Source organism: Eptatretus burgeri, chromosome 4, assembly GCF_056783735.1.
Source record: "Eptatretus burgeri isolate ZD-2024b chromosome 4, Ebu_testis_v1, whole genome shotgun sequence".
Taxonomy (NCBI): domain Eukaryota; kingdom Metazoa; phylum Chordata; class Myxini; order Myxiniformes; family Myxinidae; genus Eptatretus; species Eptatretus burgeri.
The window spans coordinates 81,353,626-81,375,698 of record NC_140964.1 but is presented as its reverse complement, the minus strand read 5'-3'; the positions used below and the strand labels follow the sequence as shown (position 1 = coordinate 81,375,698).

At 41.6% G+C, this 22,073-nt stretch overlaps 1 protein-coding gene across 4 annotated transcripts in view; it reads right to left on the bottom strand.

Annotated features, from left to right (window-relative positions):
* Positions 1 to 22,073, bottom strand: part of SGSM2 (small G protein signaling modulator 2) — a 171,594-nt gene that overhangs the window by 89,802 nt on the left and 59,719 nt on the right. For 3 of the 4 annotated variants that reach the window (XM_085878954.1, XM_085878956.1, XM_085878957.1), the window contains 7 exons: positions 21,715 to 21,852; positions 21,464 to 21,588; positions 20,174 to 20,241; positions 11,236 to 11,396; positions 6,509 to 6,677; positions 5,211 to 5,453; positions 2,538 to 2,649 (listed from right to left, as the gene is read on the bottom strand). In XM_085878954.1, the coding sequence (XP_085735080.1) occupies positions 2,538 to 2,649; positions 5,211 to 5,453; positions 6,509 to 6,677; positions 11,236 to 11,396; positions 20,174 to 20,241; positions 21,464 to 21,588; positions 21,715 to 21,852 (1,016 nt within the window). The remainder of the gene's footprint in view (positions 1 to 2,537; positions 2,650 to 5,210; positions 5,454 to 6,508; positions 6,678 to 11,235; positions 11,397 to 20,173; positions 20,242 to 21,463; positions 21,589 to 21,714; positions 21,853 to 22,073) is intronic. The other variant, XM_085878955.1, reaches the window with a different exon arrangement.

The window sequence follows — 22,073 nt, the reverse complement described above, 5'->3', positions numbered from 1 at the left end:
GAAGATTAATCATAAACATTGCTGCTCAGCCATGTTAAATTAGCCCATGGTCCTTTCATTTTCAGACCTTCAAAATGGTGATCCAAAATTTTTGTCAAAATGCTAACCATATAGTAAACATCAAAAACAATACACGGTAATGAAAAAATGGGCAAGATAAATAAATAAATAAATAACTAAACAAACGAGATGGTATTCATGGAATACATATCCCGTGCTGTCTTGAGAAGGAATTGGTGCGAGCCAACTCTTCTGGTGGCAAATTTGTCATTGCATCTCTCGACACTTATTTGGTAAATGTGTACAAATTACACTTTAAAAAGTCTGCTATAGAGTACATTCATAAGTCTTTACAAAGCAACTTTTCTTCTCGTTCTCAAGTGTTTTCATAACTACCAAGGCTGATAAAGACTCCAGAATAGATCGCTAAAGTATAAATCGGGAGATTGTTAAAACACCAAATTGGACTTCTTCTTTGTTTTCGAGCACAGGAAAGGCTGAAGCGATTACAATGATTCTAATTTCTCACGTGAGTAAGTGATATTGTCTCTGGGCATTACGCTTTGTTTAATTCACCATGTAAGTTCTGAGGGGGAGGCCATCATCCAATAAATATGTGCAATATTAAATGGTCATGTAACATGTGGTAAAGTTTAAATTTCCTCTGTTGAACAGTTTTCAATGAACGCTCAACACTACACCTGCCACTTTATAAATGCTGGCAGTGATGACTGGGTACCAAGATGTCCCGCTTTGATCAGACACCTGACATGTCACATCCTTTTTATTCAATTGAACTCAGAATGGGATTTTTTTAAATTCAATTCAGATTAAATGGAAAACCAAACAAAATAGGAACTGTATTGGAGTCATCAGAAGGAACCCGAACAAGCAAAAAGCAAAGATGAAGTCATCAGGAGGAATCTGGATAGGATTTGGGTTTTAGCTACTACTCCCTCTACCCTCAAACCCATCCAGGCGCAGCCAAGTGAGCCTGATTAAAAAAATAATCAAAACGAACGCAGATTCTAAAAAAAATAATACTTCTGGCTGCCAGACCAGGTTGAAATTTAAAATATATATTCCCCATCACTACTAGATCATAATTTGCAAGTTCCCTATCGATTGATGCAGCGGTCCAGGGGGGAATTTATTTTTAAAGATTTTTGTTCAATCCGATATGGCTGTCAGACCACGTGACTGATTAATTATTATGATTATTTGTGAACACCCTAGTATCCCAAGGCTTGGGGAACACGTGGGTGAAGTTTCCCCCTTGATCTGTCAAGCCGTTCTGGAGAGGAAGATTTTTAAAGGTTTATTCTTTAAAAAATTCATAGCTGTCAGACCAAGTGACCTATGATGATAAAATTCACATCTTATGAATGCCAAGGCTAGTAGATCATGTGTGCTGCGTTTTAGATTGCCCTGGTAAGCTAGCTATTCTGAAGAACAGGATTTTAAAAGGTTTTTTTTATTTTCAATCCAAAATGACTGCCGAACCATGTGACCTCTGACATCATAAATTTACACTCTGCCTCTCATTGGGTAGGGATCACGTTTGTGAAGTTTTGTGTGAATCGGATAAGGTATGTTTTTCTATCTAAGATGGCTGCCAAACCACATGACCTATGACATCATCATTTGTACACTATGTGCAGCAATGGTATGACATGATATTTGTAAAGTTTCACATCGATCAATGAAGTGGTTCAAGAGAGGGAATTTTAAAAATATTTTCCTTCAATCCAACATGGCTGCCAAACCATGTGACTTTTCAATTATTCGTGAACATCCTGATTTCCCCAAGGCTTGGGGAAAATGTGTGTGAAGTTTCCCCTCGATCTGTCCAGCCGTTCTGGACAAGAGCATTTTTAGAGGTTTTAGGGTAAATCCAACATGGCTGCCAAACCATGTGACCTATGATGTCCGAGGTGGGAATGTTTTGTTCCTCATGGATAGGTGGTCATACCTGTAAAGTTTCATCTCGATCTGTTAAGCCATTTCATTGAGTAAGATTGTTGGTTTTTTTTTTGTATGGCTGCCGAATTATGGGACTGATGACGATGTCATTTTTTTTCTGCTGACCAATTTATCCCTTGATGACCCTCAAAATTTTTCATATTGATTGGATGTAGCATTATACATATGCAATTATGACTTCATAAGGAAGGCACCTATGACCTCATACAAAAAAAAAATCACACTTATTCCCCATGAGGAGTACTTCACATGTGCCAAATTTCAATTTTTTCCATGGAGCGGTTTTGGAGATACAGAGGTCCAAAGTTTTTCCTTTTTTTCCAACATGGCTGCCACACCACATCACCTTTGACATCATAATTATGAGTAAATTATTCTACATGAGTCGTCGCACCTATGGGAAAAATTTATTGTCAATCCGACAAGCGGTTGCAGAGAAAATTAATTTAAAAAGGAATAACAAAATGCAGCCACGTACGCACATACGCTTTGCTCGCATGGGGTAACAAGCAAATCCATAGCTGGTATTGTCGCAATGAAAATAAAAATGTCACCTTTCATGAACTGTTATGTCCTGCGTAGCACCCAAGTCGTGTCCGGGTACCATGGCTCCTTCCAGCCGCCAAGGCAGTGGAGTCCCTGCCGTAGCGACGTCGTTGTGGGATGCTGTGGAATGCGTAAAAGGAGGGTAAAACACCGATTGGCAAGGAAACAAACCTATCGGTGTGGCCTAACCAGGGTGGATGATGATGGATGGTCGAAAAGTTGTACATGCATGAGAGATTATTCTTTGTCTCACAAATACACCACAGGAAAAAAAAAAAACTAAGAAGGCATTTTGTGGTGTCAGAATGTTTTCAATCCTATTAATATGGTACTTAATTAAAACAAAAACAAAAAACACCATTGTGATGTTGAGCTCAATTTGACAAACAATTGTCTATGTGACTAGTTATGTTTTAAATCCCTCATAAATGACTCTCTTAAACTTATTTTTTTTAATCACGGTGAGCAGAATCCTATCTGTTCATCAAACATTACACTACCATGGCTATTCCACAAGGTTCAATTTGGCTTTGGTTAATCATGGTCAAAAATGTCTGGTCTTGGGACATATTAGGCCAAATTAAGCTGCACCAGACAACATGTCTGGCCAGCCTGTGAGCAGTCACGGGATAACTCTGAGGTGTTGTATAACTTTGACCTGTCTCGTCTGGGTTTCATCCCCGGGCCCACAATAAACATCTGGTGCTTCGAAGGCTGGGTGTTGCACCAAAGAGTGCATCATCCTTCGAAGAGGGTGTTAAACTTGATGTTCCATCAGGACATTACAGATCCCACAGTACCTTTTAAAAGGAGCAGGCCAGTGTGTTAGTACCATGGCCAAATATTACATTGTTGCTCTGACCTGGTGGTACCTCATCGGTGACATTGTGTTGCCTCTGGAACCAATACAACCAGCAACCTGGTCTCCAAACGTGAGAACATTGCTCAGTTAGGTTTGAGGGTCTACATTCTAACCAGACACTCCACTTTTTCGGTAACTTCCACAGGAACACCAGGTAAGGTTTACGTGCGTGGAATGGAGAGAATGGTCTGATGGTGTCTTCAACCTCTGTTGTAAAAACCTTTGGGCTTTTGCTGGATCTCCATCGAATTTTGTATTACAATTGCAATTATAAATCAAATATCATTATTCTTGGTGGTATTTGAGTCAAATAGTGATATCGATTATATTGATCATCTCTTAAGAAAAGCCAACTGCTGATCTGTTTATAATTTAACAAAGTCATAAACATATTGATACCGGATGCCGGGTGATGACTCTCTGGGCTGAGCAAAGACCATTTTAAGGTGACCCAAAAAGGCTCTGATGATTAAAGGTGCGATACTCTCTCATGAAACTTCACCCAAATGAGAATCTCAAAGCGAGGTCTATCTGGGAGGACTGACGCAGCAAAAAAAAAAAAAAATTGGAATTTAACCAAAGAAATGAGCACATGGCCTACTCCCCTTACAAACACTTCTCAGGTATTATGAGAAATCCTAGATCTTTGTAAGTGACTAAGTGTCTCTTCAAACATCTGCTAAACAAAGAGGGAACCACCCCAGCCGCTGCCCTTCACACTGGCTAAGAGAAAGTTAGGAATGCCAGGCATAAGCACAGCAGGCAAGGTGGCGGAAACAAGAGAGGAGCATGGAAGCGTTTAGATGATTTCACATGAGAGTAGGGACCAAAGCATAATGGGGCAGAGTGGAACCAAAAGGGGGGGGGGACGATATTAATGGAAGGTGTATGGGTTTGTTGAAATGAGCATGCTTCGGAGCGGCGGAATAGCAAAGCAAATGGAAGAATTGCTCGAGATGGAGCGAAAATGTTGCAAATGGGTAAAACAAGCAACTTCACCTTCATCAAAAAATGAAAAATGGACTAACACTGAACAAAGAGCAAATAAAAATGGACAAAGTCGAATTATTGCCAGGTGAAGAGTATACCTGGCACCAAATGTGCCTGGCAAGAGTAAAGTCAACTCTGACATTTGAGGCAGAAAAGGTTTTTGCAGACATTAAAAAAATGTGGATTTTGATGCCATAGGACAAATACAATCCCTCACTGAAGGAGCGATTTGAGGCAAATAACTGGAATAATGGACATGCTTCCTGCATAGACATGCACAGGCACAACAGCAGGACAAGGCCACGATGAAACAAACGAAGGCAGTGCCATGTCGAGGAGTTTGGCTGCACTCGTCAATTTCATCAACTAAAGGTCCAAGTGCTTTTCCTTAGGTGTGTGTTCATCATAACAATGCGACTTGGGACTTTGCTTTTCCTCCAGAAATCACCTCAAATTAATTTAAAAAATGAAAACTTTTCCCCTGAAGCATTTAGTTGAGAGAAATATTCAACATCTACCCTGTACATCTCACGATGTAATAAGACGCGGTAATTCGGACAACACCCGGTCGATGTGTCCTGAAAACCTAATTGGCAAAGAATGTTCTGCTGTTTAACTGTGATCGCAGTTAGCAAATCCAGGGGAGCAAATAAAAAAAACATCCAAACTAAATGATCTGATTGAAGCAGGTGTTGGTGATGGGAGTGAAGAATGAAAAGAGTGAAAGACATCAAGGCAAGCAGATTGGCAAGCCTTTACGGAAAGGTCGTAGAGTGGGCGGAATGAATCAGTATGACATAGAATGAAGTGACAGCAAGGAGGTATTTACAGAGGGAAGGCACTTTGTTGGTTGGAGGGGGTGGCAAAAACAGTGGAGGAATAAAGGCTGTGAGTAGGAAGCCATCCTGCAAAGTGTGTGCCAGGGGAGCGGCTGGGTGCCCGGCGTTGAACCTCCCGCCTTGCCTAGCCTCCCAAAAGGCTTCCATCGCCACGCGCTCTTGTTCTTCATCACCACTACTCATGGAGCTGCTGCCCGCCCTGCTGGTCGTGCCATAGTGGTGAATGATAATGACTGCGTCAACGAGAATAAGAAGGGAGTCGAGGGACCATGGTACAGAGACAGGGGGAGAGGGGAGGTCACAGGGCACATCAATATAAAATAAATTATCGCTGGAACAGTGGACTCGGAAGCACAGACATTGATTGGGCTGTCTTTGCAGCTTATCCAGGCTTTTGTGACCAAATAAAATTTCATAGTACTAGGCAATGGGGGTGAACAGAGCCATAATGACTATGCTGCAACATTTCTCATTTTTAATGTGTACTCTGAGAAGACAATATTGTCGCAGTAAACCAGTTACAGAGCACAGGGGATGATCTGGTACTTTGAAGGCTGAGTGTTGCGCAGAATAGCAAGGCCACGAAGAGACAAACTCCTACATGCAAATCAACGAAGAATGTCAAACTCGTGGTAGCTTGACATTTGAATTTGGTCTCGACTCGATTCCCAACAAATTCTACTAAGCTTCACCAAAAACGTTTAAAGCTTCTACTAAGCTTCACTAGCTTCACCAAAAACGGTCTTACTGATGCTTAGCAGCCAGAACCGCATAATGGAGTATATCTCATCCTTCTCTGAGAATGTTAGCCTTGCTTTATAGTTTGCATTTTCATTGTGGACGTTAACGATCAAAGGGTACTTTCCGAAGGATGTGTGTGACCTAGCCAAATGCAAAATCTTGCCTCCTGATTTTTTTTTCCCCCAAATCTGCTGTAGTTGATGGTACTGAATACACTAACATTTGACTAATAATGCTATCAGTAGCACCAACTTCCTGACTATTAATGACACAAGACAAGCATTGAGGCTGTGAGACAGCACAGGAATACAATAATCTCTTGTGAGGAGGAATACAGCATGCACGCACACATTGCAGGCACCAATAATAATAATAATAATAATAATAATAATAATAATAATAATAATAAAATAAAAAACATAAAGAAGTAAACCTTCATTATTGGAGCCACTTAAACTTATTTAAGTTTTAAGACACTTAAAATCAAGATAAGAGGATGCAGCTCTTCATGGTTTCAAGTAACCCCAGAAGTAAGAACCAAACTCACCATTAGTGCTACGCTGGCTCGGATAGACGATCCGAAATACGAAGTCCATCTTTTCGGTAGCGGCAGACATCATGGCTGCCCGTGTTGTGCCCAACTCTGGCTGATCGGGCTGATCAATGGCGGCTGGCATCCTGACAAGGCGTTTCCGTGAGCGCTGGAATGTACCTCCCTAAAGATACACATAATAGGTAAAGTAATAACAAAAACAATAAGAAATAATTTGAAAGTTCACAACCACTGAAGGCCCAAAAAAGATTCAGAACGGAACTAGCGTACCACGAGTCTCACGGAAACTACCAGATTGACAAAAACTTCCAAACTACCAAGGGGCCCTCAGGATTTTCTGGATCCAGAAATTAATGGTAAATTAGTTTTAAAACCTGTGTAAGACCGCAAGAACAGTTGAGTGCAAAGCCTATATAACTCCTTTACAGAACACAGTTTGGCACCTTCATTGGCACGGCAGGGAACATCCTGGATTGGGTTCCGCTCCATTGCAGGGTGATGGAATGGAACATCCATTACACTTAAGTTAAAATGGGAATTTTGTCTGTGGCTGAGATTGACCGTGAATCCCAGGAATGATAATTTTGAATGGCGAAGGTCCGATGGAACATAATAAGAGCAGATTACAACTGACGGAAACTTTGTGGCACACTGAAGTGGCAGAAACCTCTCTAGAACCATTTCCTTCCTGCTTGACCACTCCATTCGTACCCTCCACAAATGGTTCTCGTGGTTGAAACGGACTTTTTTCTCAGCAATGGTTGGTCAATGGGCAGTACGACCAATGACATTGAGAAAAAAATTGAAAGAGGATACATGTTTTTTCATCATCGTTGAGTTCCCTTTGTACTGACTGACTCAAACTTGACCGTGCCAGGTCCAAGATGTGGTGTCAATGACTCCTGCAGGTGTTGGTATCCCGTGCTATAGTTTGTTTCGACATTGTGGAATGAAAATCTGTCTAATGTTCAAGCATAGGGAGGTTTGCTGTACAATAAAACAACTAAATAAATTGTTCTGATATTTGTGACTCAAAAATCTTTCTACAAAATTGCACTTTGTAATTGAGGACTCCCGTCTAACAGGAAAGTGCAGATGTAGCGCAATAATTACCTTTGAGATGTCTCATCTGGGTACGATTCGCGATCCAATTATAAGCTCAAATTTGTGCTTCACAGACAGCGAGTTGTAGCGATGAGTGCATCATCCCTCAGGTGGACAATAAGGCGGGCATCTATTCTGCTAGCATCAGTTGGTGGACATTATAGATCCCATGGTGTCTCTCCTGAAGAGTAGGCAAGTAAGCTATGGCATCCTGAACCAGTTACAAATCCCTGCCCGAATTCAACGAGAGTCAAATGTAAGTCCCTGCCAAACTCCCCCCACAGTCAGTTCGTGAAAGACTTCGGCCAAACTTCCCCCATAGCCAACACAAAGAAGGTGGGTATAACTGGGATCATTAAAGAAGTACTGTAGTCCAGACATTGATAAATGAGGATTTTCTGTCCCTTTTACGAGCCCGCCCCATCCCACCACTGCAGCGTGAGATGGGGTTTTGCAATTGCTTGTGTGTGTGCATGTGTCTGTCCAGGCCATAACTCTTTTTACCATGTGAGCTTTTGTCATCAAATTTTCAAAAAACCTCAATTATAAGAATATGGAAAAGACTCATTGATAATTGGGTCAAAAGGTCAAAAGGGAACAGCTCAAGGTCACCTACAATCGTCTATTTTCGATTTTGAACCGATTGACTTGACATTTGAACAGGATTTGAATATGGGGTCGCTGAATTGGTTGACCAATCAAAAGTGAGAAGCTTATTGTTTTTGACGTCATAAAGTCAAGGTCGCACCAACTGATTTCACTAACACCAGTCTATGACCACTTGTTAGTTACGAAATCTAAAGATTTCGTAAGTACATTGATGACTTCCGCCGTGTGTGTGTGTGTGTGTGTGTGTGTGTGTGTGTGTGTGTGTGTGTGTGTGTGTGTGTGTGTGTGTGTGTGTGTGTGTGTGTTACTTATGAAATCTAAAGATTTCGTAAGTTTATTGATGACTTCCGTCATCTGTTTGTGTGTTTGTTTGTTTGTGTGTGTGTTTGTGTGTATGTGTGTGTTTGTGTGTGTGCTTGTTTGTAGGCACGATAACTCGAGAACGGAAGAAGCTACCAATGTCAAATTACACCACGTGATTCAGGAGGGTGATGGCTCGTGCTGATTAGATTTTGGTCAAAATCGGTCAAAGGTCAAGGTCACAGTGAGGTCAAACATAATTCCGTAAATTCATGTGGAGAAATGGAGTACAGTATTTTTGCTTCGGTCGACATTACGAGTTCGTTTTAACTTCGATTTTAATTTTGTCTTCGGTTTTGCGATCACTTAGGACGCTTAAAACTTGGTTGTCGAAATTCTGGTAAAAATCGGATGTTTTGGAGACGTTTTAAGATTGTATAAAAAATATTTCACTCGCCGCGTCACAGCTCGTCACGTGGTGCAGCGCGCTCGAGCAGATGCGTGGTTGATCACGTAAAGGTTTTCCGTGTGCGCGCTGACGGTGTTTTCGATAAAGATGGTGTTTAAAAGTCATTTTTTTATCCCAATGAAGGTTATCGTCGCATGCCTGACTCGCTAAGCCATCGGATTATGTAAAGATTGTTGGTAGATGGCCGAATATTACGGTTTTGTGACTTTGATAAAATTATATTAAATAATTGCGTGGAGAAATGGAGATTTTTGCTTCAGTCGACGTTACGATTTTTGATGGTTTGGTACAGAATCATCGGAGAAACTTCTGGTTTGCGTCGCTACCTTCTCTGGAGACAGCTTTTATTAGACAAGGTCAGAGGTCAAGTTCACGATTTCCTAAGTACCAGTCTATGACTGCTTGTTTGTTTGCCAGTCTGTCTGTCTGTCTGTCCAGGTCATAATTTTTCTTCCATTTGAGCTTTTGGCATCAATTTTTCAACAAATCTTTATTATGAGAATGTGGGGAATATTCATTATTAAATGGGTCAAAATGTCAAAGGGCAAAGTTGCAGGTAGTACATCAAGTAGAAATAGCTTGTATGAGCTCGTCTGCTGCTGTGCAGCGTGAGACAGACGGGTTTAAAAAAGAAAAATCGCACCGGTGTCCGAAGGAAGCAGTCCACTTTGGCATTTTTTTAATATGAAATAGGCAAAGCCGAGAAAAAAACGAAACCTTCAGAATTTCCTTTTAGAATATACACAGTGGGTGAGAAAGGTTGTTCTTCATTTTTGACGGACGGATGGAAGGACGAAGGACATACCCAAATATTGAACCAGCTTCACCAGCTTAAACAGCCTCGCTTTCTTGTTTCTTTAGTTGGTCTGCTTGCATTTTGAGATGCTTTCTCACTTACCAGCTGAGCTTTTATGATGAAATTTTAAACAAATCTTTATTGTGAGAATATAGAGAACACTATTTAATAATTATTTTTGGTTTTTCTACTTACGAAATCTAAAGATTTCGTAAGTATATTGATGACTTCAGTCATCTGTTTGTGTGTTTGTTTGTGTGTGTGTGTTTGTTTGTTTGTAGGCACGATAACTCGAGAACGGAAGAAGCTACCAATGTCACTTTACACCACGTGATTCAGGAGGGTGATGGCTAGCGCTGATTAGATTTTGGTCAAAATCGGTCAAAGATCAAGGTCACAGTGAGGTCAAACATAATTCCGTAAATTCATGTGGAGAAATGGAGTATTTTTGCTTCGGTCGACGTTACGAGTTCGTTTTAACTTCAATTTTAATTTTGTCTTCGGTTTTTGCGATCGCTCAGGACGCTTAACACTGGGTTGTCGAAATTCTGGTAAAATCGGATGTTTTGGAGACGTTTTAAGATTGTATAAAAATATTTCACTCGCCACGTCACGGCTCATCACGTGGTGCAGCGCGCTCGAGCAGAGGCGTCGTTGAGTCACGTAAAGTTTTTCCGTGTGCGCGCTGACGGTGTTTTCGATAAATATGGTGTTTAAAAGTCATTTTTTATCCCAATAAATGTTATCGTTGCATGCCTGACTTGCTAAGCCGTCGGATTATGTAAAGATTGTTGGTGGATGGCCGAATATTACGGTTTTGTGACTTTGATAAAATAATATTAAATAATTGCGTGGAGAAATGGAGATTTTTGCTTCGGTCGACGTTACGATTTTTGATGGTTTGGTACAGAATCATCGTAGAAACTTCTGGTTTGCGTCGCTACCTTCTCTCGAGACAGCTTTTATTAGACAAGGTCAGAGGTCAAGTTGATGATTTCATAAGTACCAGTCTATGACTGCTTGTTTAGCTGTTGGGATGTTTCTAGTTGAACTTGTTTCAAAAGGAAATTTTAACCACCCATACTTTTTTTCTCTCTGTTTGTTGAGAAATCCTGTGTTAATTACAAGTTTGTTCTCTTCTTTTCATCTTGATGCTCTATTTCCTGTTTCTCATTCAAAAAATATTTCACAAATTAAAGAAAATTATTTTCACTCATTTCTTCAAAATTTTTCACGAAATGTAAGCATTTCAATAACGTCCCTATATAATCTCCTCTTTAACGAGTTTTAAAGTTTTCTTCAGAACACAACTTGCCTGTTGAAGTAACCCAATGGCCAAGTTATATATTTTGCAATTCTATCTTTTATCAACAATCATCCAGGATTCAAACTACAGAACAACAATAATATTTGACAACATAAGGTGCCGGTGAGTGATGGTACCTTATCACCGTGTGGGTAGAGTGGTGGATCGAAGCAGCCATTGGGAGCCAGGCCGCTCTCAAGGCACGTGAGAAATGAGAGCAGATGCCCTCCAGGAGGAAAATGAACCGGAGATCTTTGTACACCATCTTGGCCAACCAGCACGAGAACACTTTCACTGCCTTCATCACGAACAGGCAAATATTCACAAACAAGGAGGAGCTGCTTCATCAAACAGGCGGTGCTCATACGAGGGCATCTCAAATTTTACCTAGACTCATCTTATAAAGGCCAGAGTAATGTTTGGATATTCATAAGATTTGAGCACAAATGTATGCAGAACTAAGAGCCATTTAAAAGACAATGTTGGGGGAGCGAATTACAAGGAAATTTAAAAAGGAGGGGGCCATTTGTCCCATCATGCCTGTGCCATATCCAAATCATGTCACTCCCACTGACTGCAGGTAGTATTAATTACATACACAACGAAGTCCAAGCAGAAAATACAGTCAAGGCATTGACAAACAATGTGCTTTTTGAAAGATAATTGAGGCATCTTTAACATTAACAGGCAGGATAAATTTTATTTCATTGATTTGGCATTACTGCTCATGGTTAAACCATCTACTCGGAATTACTGAGCTTGCATTATCAAACTTGTTTGGTTCAGCATAACCTGTCCCTTGATAAAATGTTGGTGCCTCAAATTATAGTTGGATCAGCCATTTCAGTGATCTTTGTCGGGCAAATTTAATGGATGGTTAGACCGATGCACGGTTCACCTCTCTACCAACTATTTGAAAGAGATAGTAGCATCGGCCACTCTTCTTAAATAGGTAAAGGAAGATTGAGCTGGCTGTCCTCTTTGACATTATGCCCACCATCATCACCGACATCGCACCAGAACACAACCTTATTTGGAAGGTACCAACTAATATGAACATGGCAGTGACCCACTGGTATAGGCATTGCTACCAGATTTCTGCTACAAACTCATCTGAGCATGGTACTGGCAACACCCACAAACAATTGCTCCTGCCTTTTGACATTTATTACCTCTGCCACCGAAGGTGGAAGGAGGTTATGTTTTCACCCCTCTCTGTCTGTTTGTTACTTGCAAAATCGAAGATTTTTTAAGTATATTGGTCAGTCAATTTTGTTATTCTGTCTGTCTGTTTGTCTGTGTGTTTGTTTATCAGCTAAAGCACAGGTCACAATTCTAAACCGATCGTCATGAAACTTCAGCAAGTTGTAAAGGTAGCCTCAACTGAGAAGCCGATTGATTTTGTGGTCAAAGGTTATTTTGAGGTCAAATTTCTAAAATCGTCATTCTTCTTCTGATTGACTTGAAATTTGAACAAGATTTGCATATTGCGTCACTGGATTGGGAAACCAACTAATTTTGTTGTCAAAAGGTCAAGTCAAGGTCAAACTCCTAAAATCATCAATTTTTATCTGAAAAATCTTCAATTTTCATCTGATTGACTTGCAGATTAAACAGCAATTGCAGAGTACATTACCGATTTGGGAAACTATTTTTGAGATCAAAAGGTCAAAGGTCAACCCAAGGTCAAACTTCTAAAATAATCAATTTTCAACTGAAAAATTGTCAATTTACATCCTATTAACTTGAAGGTTGAACAGGATTTGCATAGTCCATCAATGAATTGGGAAAGCAACTATTTTTGAGTTCAAAAGGTCAAAGGTCAACTCAAGGTCAAACTTTTAAAATCATCAATTTCAATCTGTAAAAAGAAATTGCTTTTCATCCGATTGAGCTGAGTTTTTATTAAAATTGTCAATTTCAATCTTAATGAAATGGACAATTTGATGTATGCAAAAGCAACCTTTGGAGAGAGGGGGCGGGGTAGATTTTGCAAGTATTGTGCTCTGCACGACATGTTTTTCTTGTTTTTCTGTTTGTTTGTTTGTCTGTCTGTTTGTGTGCAAGATATCTCAAAAAGTTGTGTACGGATTTGGATGAAATTTGGTGGCAGGTTGGGTGGGTGACGAGGAAGAATTGATTCAATTTTGGTGAAGATCCGAATCCGATAATTTTGAAGCGATTCTTCACCATTGAGAGATAGGGCTCAAACGATATACATAACAGTATGATATTTCAAAAATGTATTAGGCCGAATATTTTCTTGTGTATCAAGCATTGCATGGCGGAGGTATGCGCTCCACCGAGTACCTTCCTAGTTATTCTTCTATTGCAATGTGGGGGTTCTGCTTGGTGTTGGCTTAATGGTTAGGGTGGTGGGCTTGGGATCCAAGGATCCTGAGTTCAAATCCCTCTCGGGTGTTGAATTAATACCAGGTGGGGTTGACTGCCTGTCATCTTTCCGAGGTCGGTAAAATGAGTGCCACCTTGCTGGTATCCTGTGTTGGAGTGGTGACCTGTCCAGGATTGTGTCCAACAGCCAAGGAGACTGCTTAGGCAGCACCAATGCTCGACACAGAGTATGGTCCCAATGGATGGATGGATGGAATGTGGGTATTGATGTTGTTACCCACTGCCCATCCACCTTATACCACTTTTCATAAGGCGGTACATTTTCATTAAGTCTTTAGTGTGGGAGAAAAGTCATCCAAGATGTTTGAATTCTGAGTCCGGTCTTTTATTGCTCTGCAACAGTTCCTCTTTGTAACCAACAAAAATCCCCACTGGAAACCCCAAACAGGAAATAATCTCCAGATGAGCCAAAGTTAAAGCATATTAACATATTTTTTACGTGTGTGTGTGTGTGTGTGTGTGTGTGTGTGTGTGTGTGTTGGGGGGGTGGGGGAGGGCATATATTTCAATAGAGCAGATGGGAATGTGCAGAGTAGCATGATCAATGTGTGAGTAGATAGCCATCTTGATGTATAAATAGGGAAACGTCAGCTTAAGAATTGTCTTGTCTACATGTGTACCTCACAGAGGGTGGTGTGTGGTAATACGTAGTTAGGGATTATGGTTAAGGAAATTGTGTGTCAAACCTCTATGTAAACCTCTACCAGGGGCCGCCGCGAGACTTGGCACGAAAGAGGTGGGGGGCGGAGCTATGAATGCCTCCCGAGGGGTGGAGCGCCGCCTCGAGAGGGGGGGCAGAGTTATAGATACCTCCAAAAAGAGGTAGAGCATTGCCAAAGAGGAAGGGAAGGCAGGAGCTAATCGGTGAGTTGGTGGAGAGAGGACAATCGAGGCAGTTGGTGAGGTTGAAGTCTGAGGCAAGGTGCCCCAGGTTTTTGTACCCTTCCCATCTGTGACCGAGTCCGGTTTGAGGCACCTTAGTTTCTTTCGATTTCTTTCACCTATTTCAACATAATTATTTATTATCGATGCAGTATTTTCCTTTTCTTCCTCACCACAACCCGCTGTCGTCTTCTCGATTGAGTTCAGTCATCCCTGGTTCTTTTTATTATCACGGTTCGGGAAATATACCCATTGGGTTTCAAAACTTTAAGGTTTCTCTCGTGTCTCTCTTCATGACTCATGCATATCATACATTGTCCCCCATTAATCTGGAACGTCTCCACAGGAGTTGAGCCACTCGGAACATCACGGGACTTCAACCTCTCGCCACGATAAGCTCGACATTAGTTGAGCTGTCGACACTACAATATTAATATAACAAAGGCAAAATTATGCCACTACACGACTCCCCCTCCCATTGCGTTAATCAATTGGAAGGTACAAATGAAGTACATAGGTGGTGCTGGACAGTTTAAGAGTTATGAGGCAGGAGAGCCTGAAGGCCAAGGGGTAGGGAGGGGGCAGGAGAAGCACCGGTGTGGGGGTGGGGGTAATGGCTGCTCCAAGGAGTCAGGGAGAGTGGCGCAGTTGGACAAGATCACCAACCGTTGAATCCCACACTCCACAATCCGGAGGGGGTGGTAAACAGGACTCAAACTTCAACCATAGAGTCTTTCCACCCAAACATAAATACCCTGGTAGTTTTTCAGCCAAAAGAAATTGTCGATATGATTGCTCAATTCTTCAAGGAACCTCTTGAAAATGAGAGTAAGTAACCCAAACAGCTCGGTATGTCCGGCCATTTTTACTGTCATTCCCTTCAACAAGGAAATCGAACACAGGTGGGTGGAGGACATTCAGCCCATCATGCCTGCGCGAACACCACACCAACCCAAGATCCAAGAAAGAAAATGCAAAAAACAAAAAGTTTTTAATTAATGAAAGGAAATATTTTTTGTTTTTGTTTGTATGTTGTTTTTGTAGTTTTTTTTTGTATTCTTTGTTGTCATTTTTTCCTTTTTTTTTTTACTCTTTTCTTTTATTCTTTTTTTTTCTTCTTTTTTTTTCCTTTTTTTCTCTTCCCCTCAAAGGAAGAACATTCGCTTAATTTCTTCATTTAATTTCTGCATCATAACCTCGAGTCATCTATGCTATGGACACATGCAAACGTTAATAACTGTGTTGTACAGGTTCACTTGCTGTACACTACACTACTCATATTCGCTCTACCCACTCGTTAAAACGTTCCCTCATATTTACTTTCGGTAAGTTAAGTTTGGGGTAGTGATGTATCAAAATAGCGAATTATCATGCATAAATTACACTGGGCTGCATTTGAAATATTTTTTTCAGAGGTCTAGGTTTTCTCAACGGTCCTTATATGTTTTTTGCATGCTGAATTCAGAAATGTATCTAATTTCGCTCAATAAGGTCAAGTTTTTATGCTATCTCAATTTTAAGGAAAAAAAAATAATCAAAATTTTTGTTTTTTTAATTAGCATTTTTTATATTCAAAATCAGACTTAGATTGACAGAAAATGCACAAACTATACATACTAGTGCATGCCCGTAGGTGCGTGGCCGTACGTGCAAACAAACAAACAAAAAAACTTTCAAGCCGCGTGCCTGAAACAACAACCACACAGACCGTTCCTTCGCTCCCACGTGCCCGTACGTGCGCGCGTGGCCATACGTGGGGAAAAAAAGAAAAGAACAAAATACTTTAAAACCGCTTGCCAGAAACAAACACACAGGCCGTTCCTTCGCTCTCGCGTGCCCATATGTGTATGGCCGTACATGCAAAAAAAAATTTAAAAAAAAAAACTTTCAAACCGCGAGACAGAAACAACGACAGGCTGTTCCTTCGCTCTCGCGTGCCCGTACGTGCGTGCAAACCAAAAAATAAAAATAAAAAACTTTCAAACGGCGAGCCAGAAACAACCACACAGGCCGTTCCTTCGCTCTTGCGTGCCCGTACGTGCAACCCCCCCCCCAAAAAAAACTTTCAAACCGCGAGCCAGAAACAACACAGGCCGTTCCTTCACTCTCGTAAACGACGACTGGATTGGGGCATTGTGTTTATCTATAAATGCGCATAAGAAATCGGGAAATTATTAGAATACAGTAAGTCATCACTATCCGGAAGTGGTGTGTGCCCGTACGGAATGTTCACATGCATTCCACGAATTATCACTTGCATTGAAGTAACAACTGCTGTGATACTTACACACACACAGAGTTAACCCTCTAGAGCCCCAGGGGTCGATTTTTTTGTTCACCCAGAACATTTCGTGGGCTCCAGAGGGTTAATTAAAATCCACATTAAAATCAAGTTTACCTCCCTGTCTTTGCTTGCCATGACATTCGCTGCCATTTACCTTTGGCACTCCTACACCATGGTAACTAAGGCACCGATCGATCCCCATCGCAACCGGCACGGCACGTGACGTCATCGTCGGCGTGTCCGGCCTACGCAGCAACGTGTCCTGTGATTGGTAACTAAATGGCGCATCGGCCACGCCTACGCAGCACGTGTCCTGTCATTGGTTGGTAAATAAATGGCCATAACTTGGGAATCACTCGTCCGATTAATATCAAATCTTGAAAAGGCACATACTCAGGTCCTCAGCAATATACCTGGCAAGTTTCAATTAGATCGGACCAGTGGTTGTCAGGAAATAGCAGTCACAGACACACAGACACACACACAGACACACAGACAAAGACACACACACAGATTGCTGGAATTATAGATAGATGAAATGAGGTCAATGAGATGACAAATGAAGGGGTTGAATACAGACTGCAGAGCAATGAGTAAGGAAACTCGTCGTTGTGAATCGTTTTTACCACCAAAATGAGATGTATTTCATTGGCAAGCATGTTGAGTAGAGCTGAATTCCTTAACACTTCCAAAGGCCACAACGTTTTGACAATTGGAAACAAAAAAAAAATGTTGTGCACTTTTTTTGATAAATTATTTTCAGAACAATTTTTCTTCAATAAATAAATAATAATAAAAATTGTCTCCATGTACACACCTTTATCTCGTTAGAACCTTTTCATAAACAACATTGCTGAGGAAACGGCGCTTCTTTGTTTCCTCGTCCAGGGCAAGAATACGGAGGCTGCTGGATCTGCCAGCGTTTTGATAAATTATTAGTTTTATTGGCCAATTATTCAATTAGCGTCAACGTATTTTGCTTTTTCGCAAGGAAAAACACAAAGAGAAGAAAGGAGAAAAAACCCGTAATGGCGAACGCGGCTGAGTTTCTCTGCCCCCATCGGCCACGCCTTCGCAGCAACGCTTCCTGTCATTGGTTGATAAGAAATGGCCACAGCAACGGTTCCTGTCATTGGTTGATAAGAAATGGCCACAGCAACGGTTCCTGTCATTGGTTGGTAAATAAATGGTCATAACTTGGAAAGCACTTGTCCGATTAATTTCAAACCTTGAAAAGGCACATCCTCAGGTCCCCAGCAATATACCTGGCAAGTTTCAATTAGATCAGACCAGTGGTTGTCGAGAAACAGCTGTCACAGACACAGACACAGACACACATACATTGCTGGAATTATAGATAGATAATGACACACAAGTACACTTAATGTGGAAGAGAGTGCCTTCTCAATTACTTTCATTTCAATTTCAGAAAAATATAGATAAATCGTTGTTTCTGGCAACACCCAACTTCAGTCGCTCCAGCAGTCGCTGTTTTCCTTCGTCTTTTTAATGTTGATTTTCACATTAACGGTACTTGTGCGTCATTATATGTATAGTTTGTACATTTTCTGTCAATGTAAGTCTGATTTTGAATTAAAAAAATTCTAATTAAAAAACAAAATTTTTTATTATTTTTTTTTCCTTAAAATTGAGATAGGACCAGTGGTTGTCCTTTTCTTCTTGACCTGATTGAGCGAAATGAGATACATTTCTAAATTCAGCATGCAAAAAACATATAGGAGCCGTTGAGAAAACCTAGACCTCTGAAATGACGCAGACCAGTGTTATATTAAGGAAATTACAATAACAATAACTAAACTTACGGGAAGCTATGATTATGGTTCGACAGAAAGTAATGACATAAGGCATAATGTAATATGCGAGTTTAAACCAATGAGAGCCGGAGACGTCAAAACCATGCCCACAAGCCAGCACAATATCATTTAGAATTTAATTAAGCAATATCATCATTATGAATGGTTAAAAAAAACTAGGTCGCCTATGTTCACCACAAGGTCGAACTTGGTGGCAATTGGCCCAGTAGTTTTGGTATGATTGGTGTTACACACACACACACACACACACACACACACACACACACACACACACACACACACACACACACACACACACACACACACACACACACACACACACACACACACAGAAAATTATATTTATTTATTGGAAGATTGTACACAAGTTAGGTTTCTCGTGTCTCACCTCCACTATTTGTTGGCCTCGTGTGCCAGATCTTTCCAGGTTTTGTTGTCTTGTCTATGCATCTGGGAAATGTTTGTCTCCGAACATATCCGGGCAGCACATATATCCGGAAGGGAGTTTGCCTCTGGACATGTCTAGGTGGTATTTGTCTCTGGACGTGTCTCGGCAGTGTTTGTCTCCAGATGCATCCAGGCAGTGTTTGTCTTTGGACGCGTCTGGGCGGTGTTTGTCTCCAGACGCGCCCGGGCAGTGTTTGTCTCTGGATACGTCCGAGTGGTGCTTGTCTCTGGACGCGCCCGGGCGGTGTTTGTCTCAAGAAGCACCGGGGTGGTGTTTGTCTTTAGATGCGTCTGGGCGGTATTTGTCTCCGGACACATTCGGGTGGCGGTTGTCTCTGAATGCAGGTGGGCGGTGTTTGTCTCCGGATGCGTCTGGGTGGTGTTTGTTTCCAGACGCGCCCAGGCAGTGTTTGTCTCCGGACACGTCCAAGTGGTGCTTGTCACTGGACGCGCCCGGGCGGTATTTGTCTCTGGATGCATCCAGGCGGTGTTTGTCTCCGGACGAGTCTGGGCGATGTTTGTCTCCGGACGCGTCTGGGCGGTGTTTGTCTTCGGACATGTCCAGGTGATGTTTGTCCCCGGACGCGTCCGGGCAGTGTTTGTCTCTGGATGCATCCAGGCAGTGTTTGTCTCTGGACGAGTCTGGGCGGTGTTTGTCTCCGGACGCGCCCATGTGGTGTTTGTCTCTGGACAAGTCTGGGCAGTGTTTGTCTCCAGACATGTCTGGGTGATGTTTGTCTCCGGACGCGCCCATGTGGTGTTTGTCTCTGGACGTGTCCTTTATTTGATATTCTAGTATCCGGATCCGGATCTTCAGCAAAATTTAACCAATTCATCCTTGTCACACATCCAACCTGCCCACCAAGTTTCGTGTGAATCTGTCCATAACGTTTTGAGATATCCTCCCCACAGATAGACAGACCAGGATAGACAGACCGATAAAAGTCGACAATCCACATGGTCACGTGCAGACAGACAAGTAAACAGGCGTAAAAACAAAACGTCCATTCACCTTCAGTGGCAGAGGTAATTATGCTTACAAAGTTTGGTGACGATGCATGAAGCAGTGAGAGGGGAGATAGGATATGGAATGAGACTACATATTCAGGTTCCTTGCATCATGAGCCAGCAATTAAGATGGGACCACTAACAGGCAAATCCAGAGTGCGATTATGAACGATGTTGGACAATAACTTGAAAGCAAAATAAACTTACATTTCTGATGACAATGTATGTACACGATGTGTTCCAAATGGACAGTGACCGTGTAATCCCTCAATGCACTGTGGGAGACAGAGTTGTAAGATATTAACTGAACAAAATCTGCTAGTCTCCATTCAAACCTTTGTCTTATTGTCGGAATATCCATGCACGTTTGAATATATATTAGTGTGGAGTGTTTTCAGGTACATGGTACAGGTGAGGTGTTTGAATGCAAGACACAGGATATTTATGATGGCAATTACAACACATTCTCATTTGTAGATGTTGATACCACTGCTGATGCTCACATTGACATTCAGGACATAGACGTGGCAATTTGTGACGTAACAATATAATAACATGCCAGTTAAGCAATTTGAATGTCCGACCTGTGACAAACGATATCATGTGCACTTACACCAGTGGCACTTCCCAAAGGGCTGATGAGAACCCGAATATGTTTTGTACTCTGTCCTCTGTCTCTGGAAAAAGAAGCCAATCTAATTTTTCTTTGCTTCTGACCATTTACACATCTTCTCAAACCAGGTAACCATTTGCACACCTGCACATGTGGTGCATTTCTTTTTAACTAAATCATTACCTCCTCCACAAAAGGTGGACGGATGTTATGTTTTCACCCCTGTTTGTTGGGTGGTCGCTCGACTACCGTTATTCTCAGGTTTTCCGTATGTCTGTATGTATGTAATGGACAGCTCTGGAGGCCAGAGGAGTCAACCGATTTTGATGAAACTTGACTGGTAGGTTCATACCAGGATCTAGTTGTATGCTTTTGAGTACCGTTGCTATGGATACCACCGTTGCCAAGCAACGGGACTTTTTTTGGACTGATGAAATTTTTGAAAAAATCCGAAAAATATTTATATATTTTTTTTTTCGAAAATCAAAAATCGGCTTCTGCGCTTTTATGTGCACTATAATCAACCTCTTTGTCAAAAAATTTCAGCCAGATCCGTCAAAAACTGGATGACTCGTATGCAATTATATAGCGACCACCCATGTCACCTACCGGCTTGTCTGTCTGTTTGTTTGTGAGCAGGATATCTCAAAAAGTTATGGACGAATTCTGACCAAACTTGGTGGACAGGTTAGGTGTCTGACAAGGAGGAATAACAGTCATTTAAGTGCAACTCCTACCTCATCCCTCTGGTTGAATACAGCATTTACACTATGCCACTTAAATCACTGTCTAACACAAGAGAAGGAGCCCCACAGTGTCAGTATCTCGTTGTGGTTATCATGAACAACATGTGTAAATGACCGATACCGAATAATGACTAGTACCCTTTGCCAGGGGTTGGCTCAACCAAACTGCCGTTCATGAGCTGGTTCGGCGTCCATTTGAGGGTGAGCCGCTCCCCAGACTGATGTAGGGACAGATATCCTGGTACTGGGTCCAAGTCACCTCTCTGAGGAATGAGTGGATGTGACAGAAGGGTATAGTGCATTTTCAAAAATTACAGGCAAAAAGAGAAGGTGGTGAATGAAATAAAATGGAGGTAAGATGACGGTATCAGGGACCGAGTCCTTTTTACCGGCTGCACACGAACACTGTTCTTCCCGTAGATCAGAGTGCTGCGTGAGCTCTGATGCAACAACTCCACATGGTCACGTGCAGCCGGTGCTGGCCGGTCCTCTGACATGCTACCACTGCTCGACTGGCGTAAGCGGATCTATGACAAAGGAGGTGGGGAAATACATGAATAGACGCACCAGACTCCGTCGTGTAATGGTTAGAGAATCCATTCTGAGTAAGAGAGGTTGATGGTTCAAACTAGTGTAATGGTTAGAGAATCTGTTCTGAGTTAGAGCGGTTGATGGTTTGAACCCTTGTCTGACTTTTAAAATGTTATGTCCTGCTCCCTTGTTCGAATGGTTTGTACATAATAAAAAT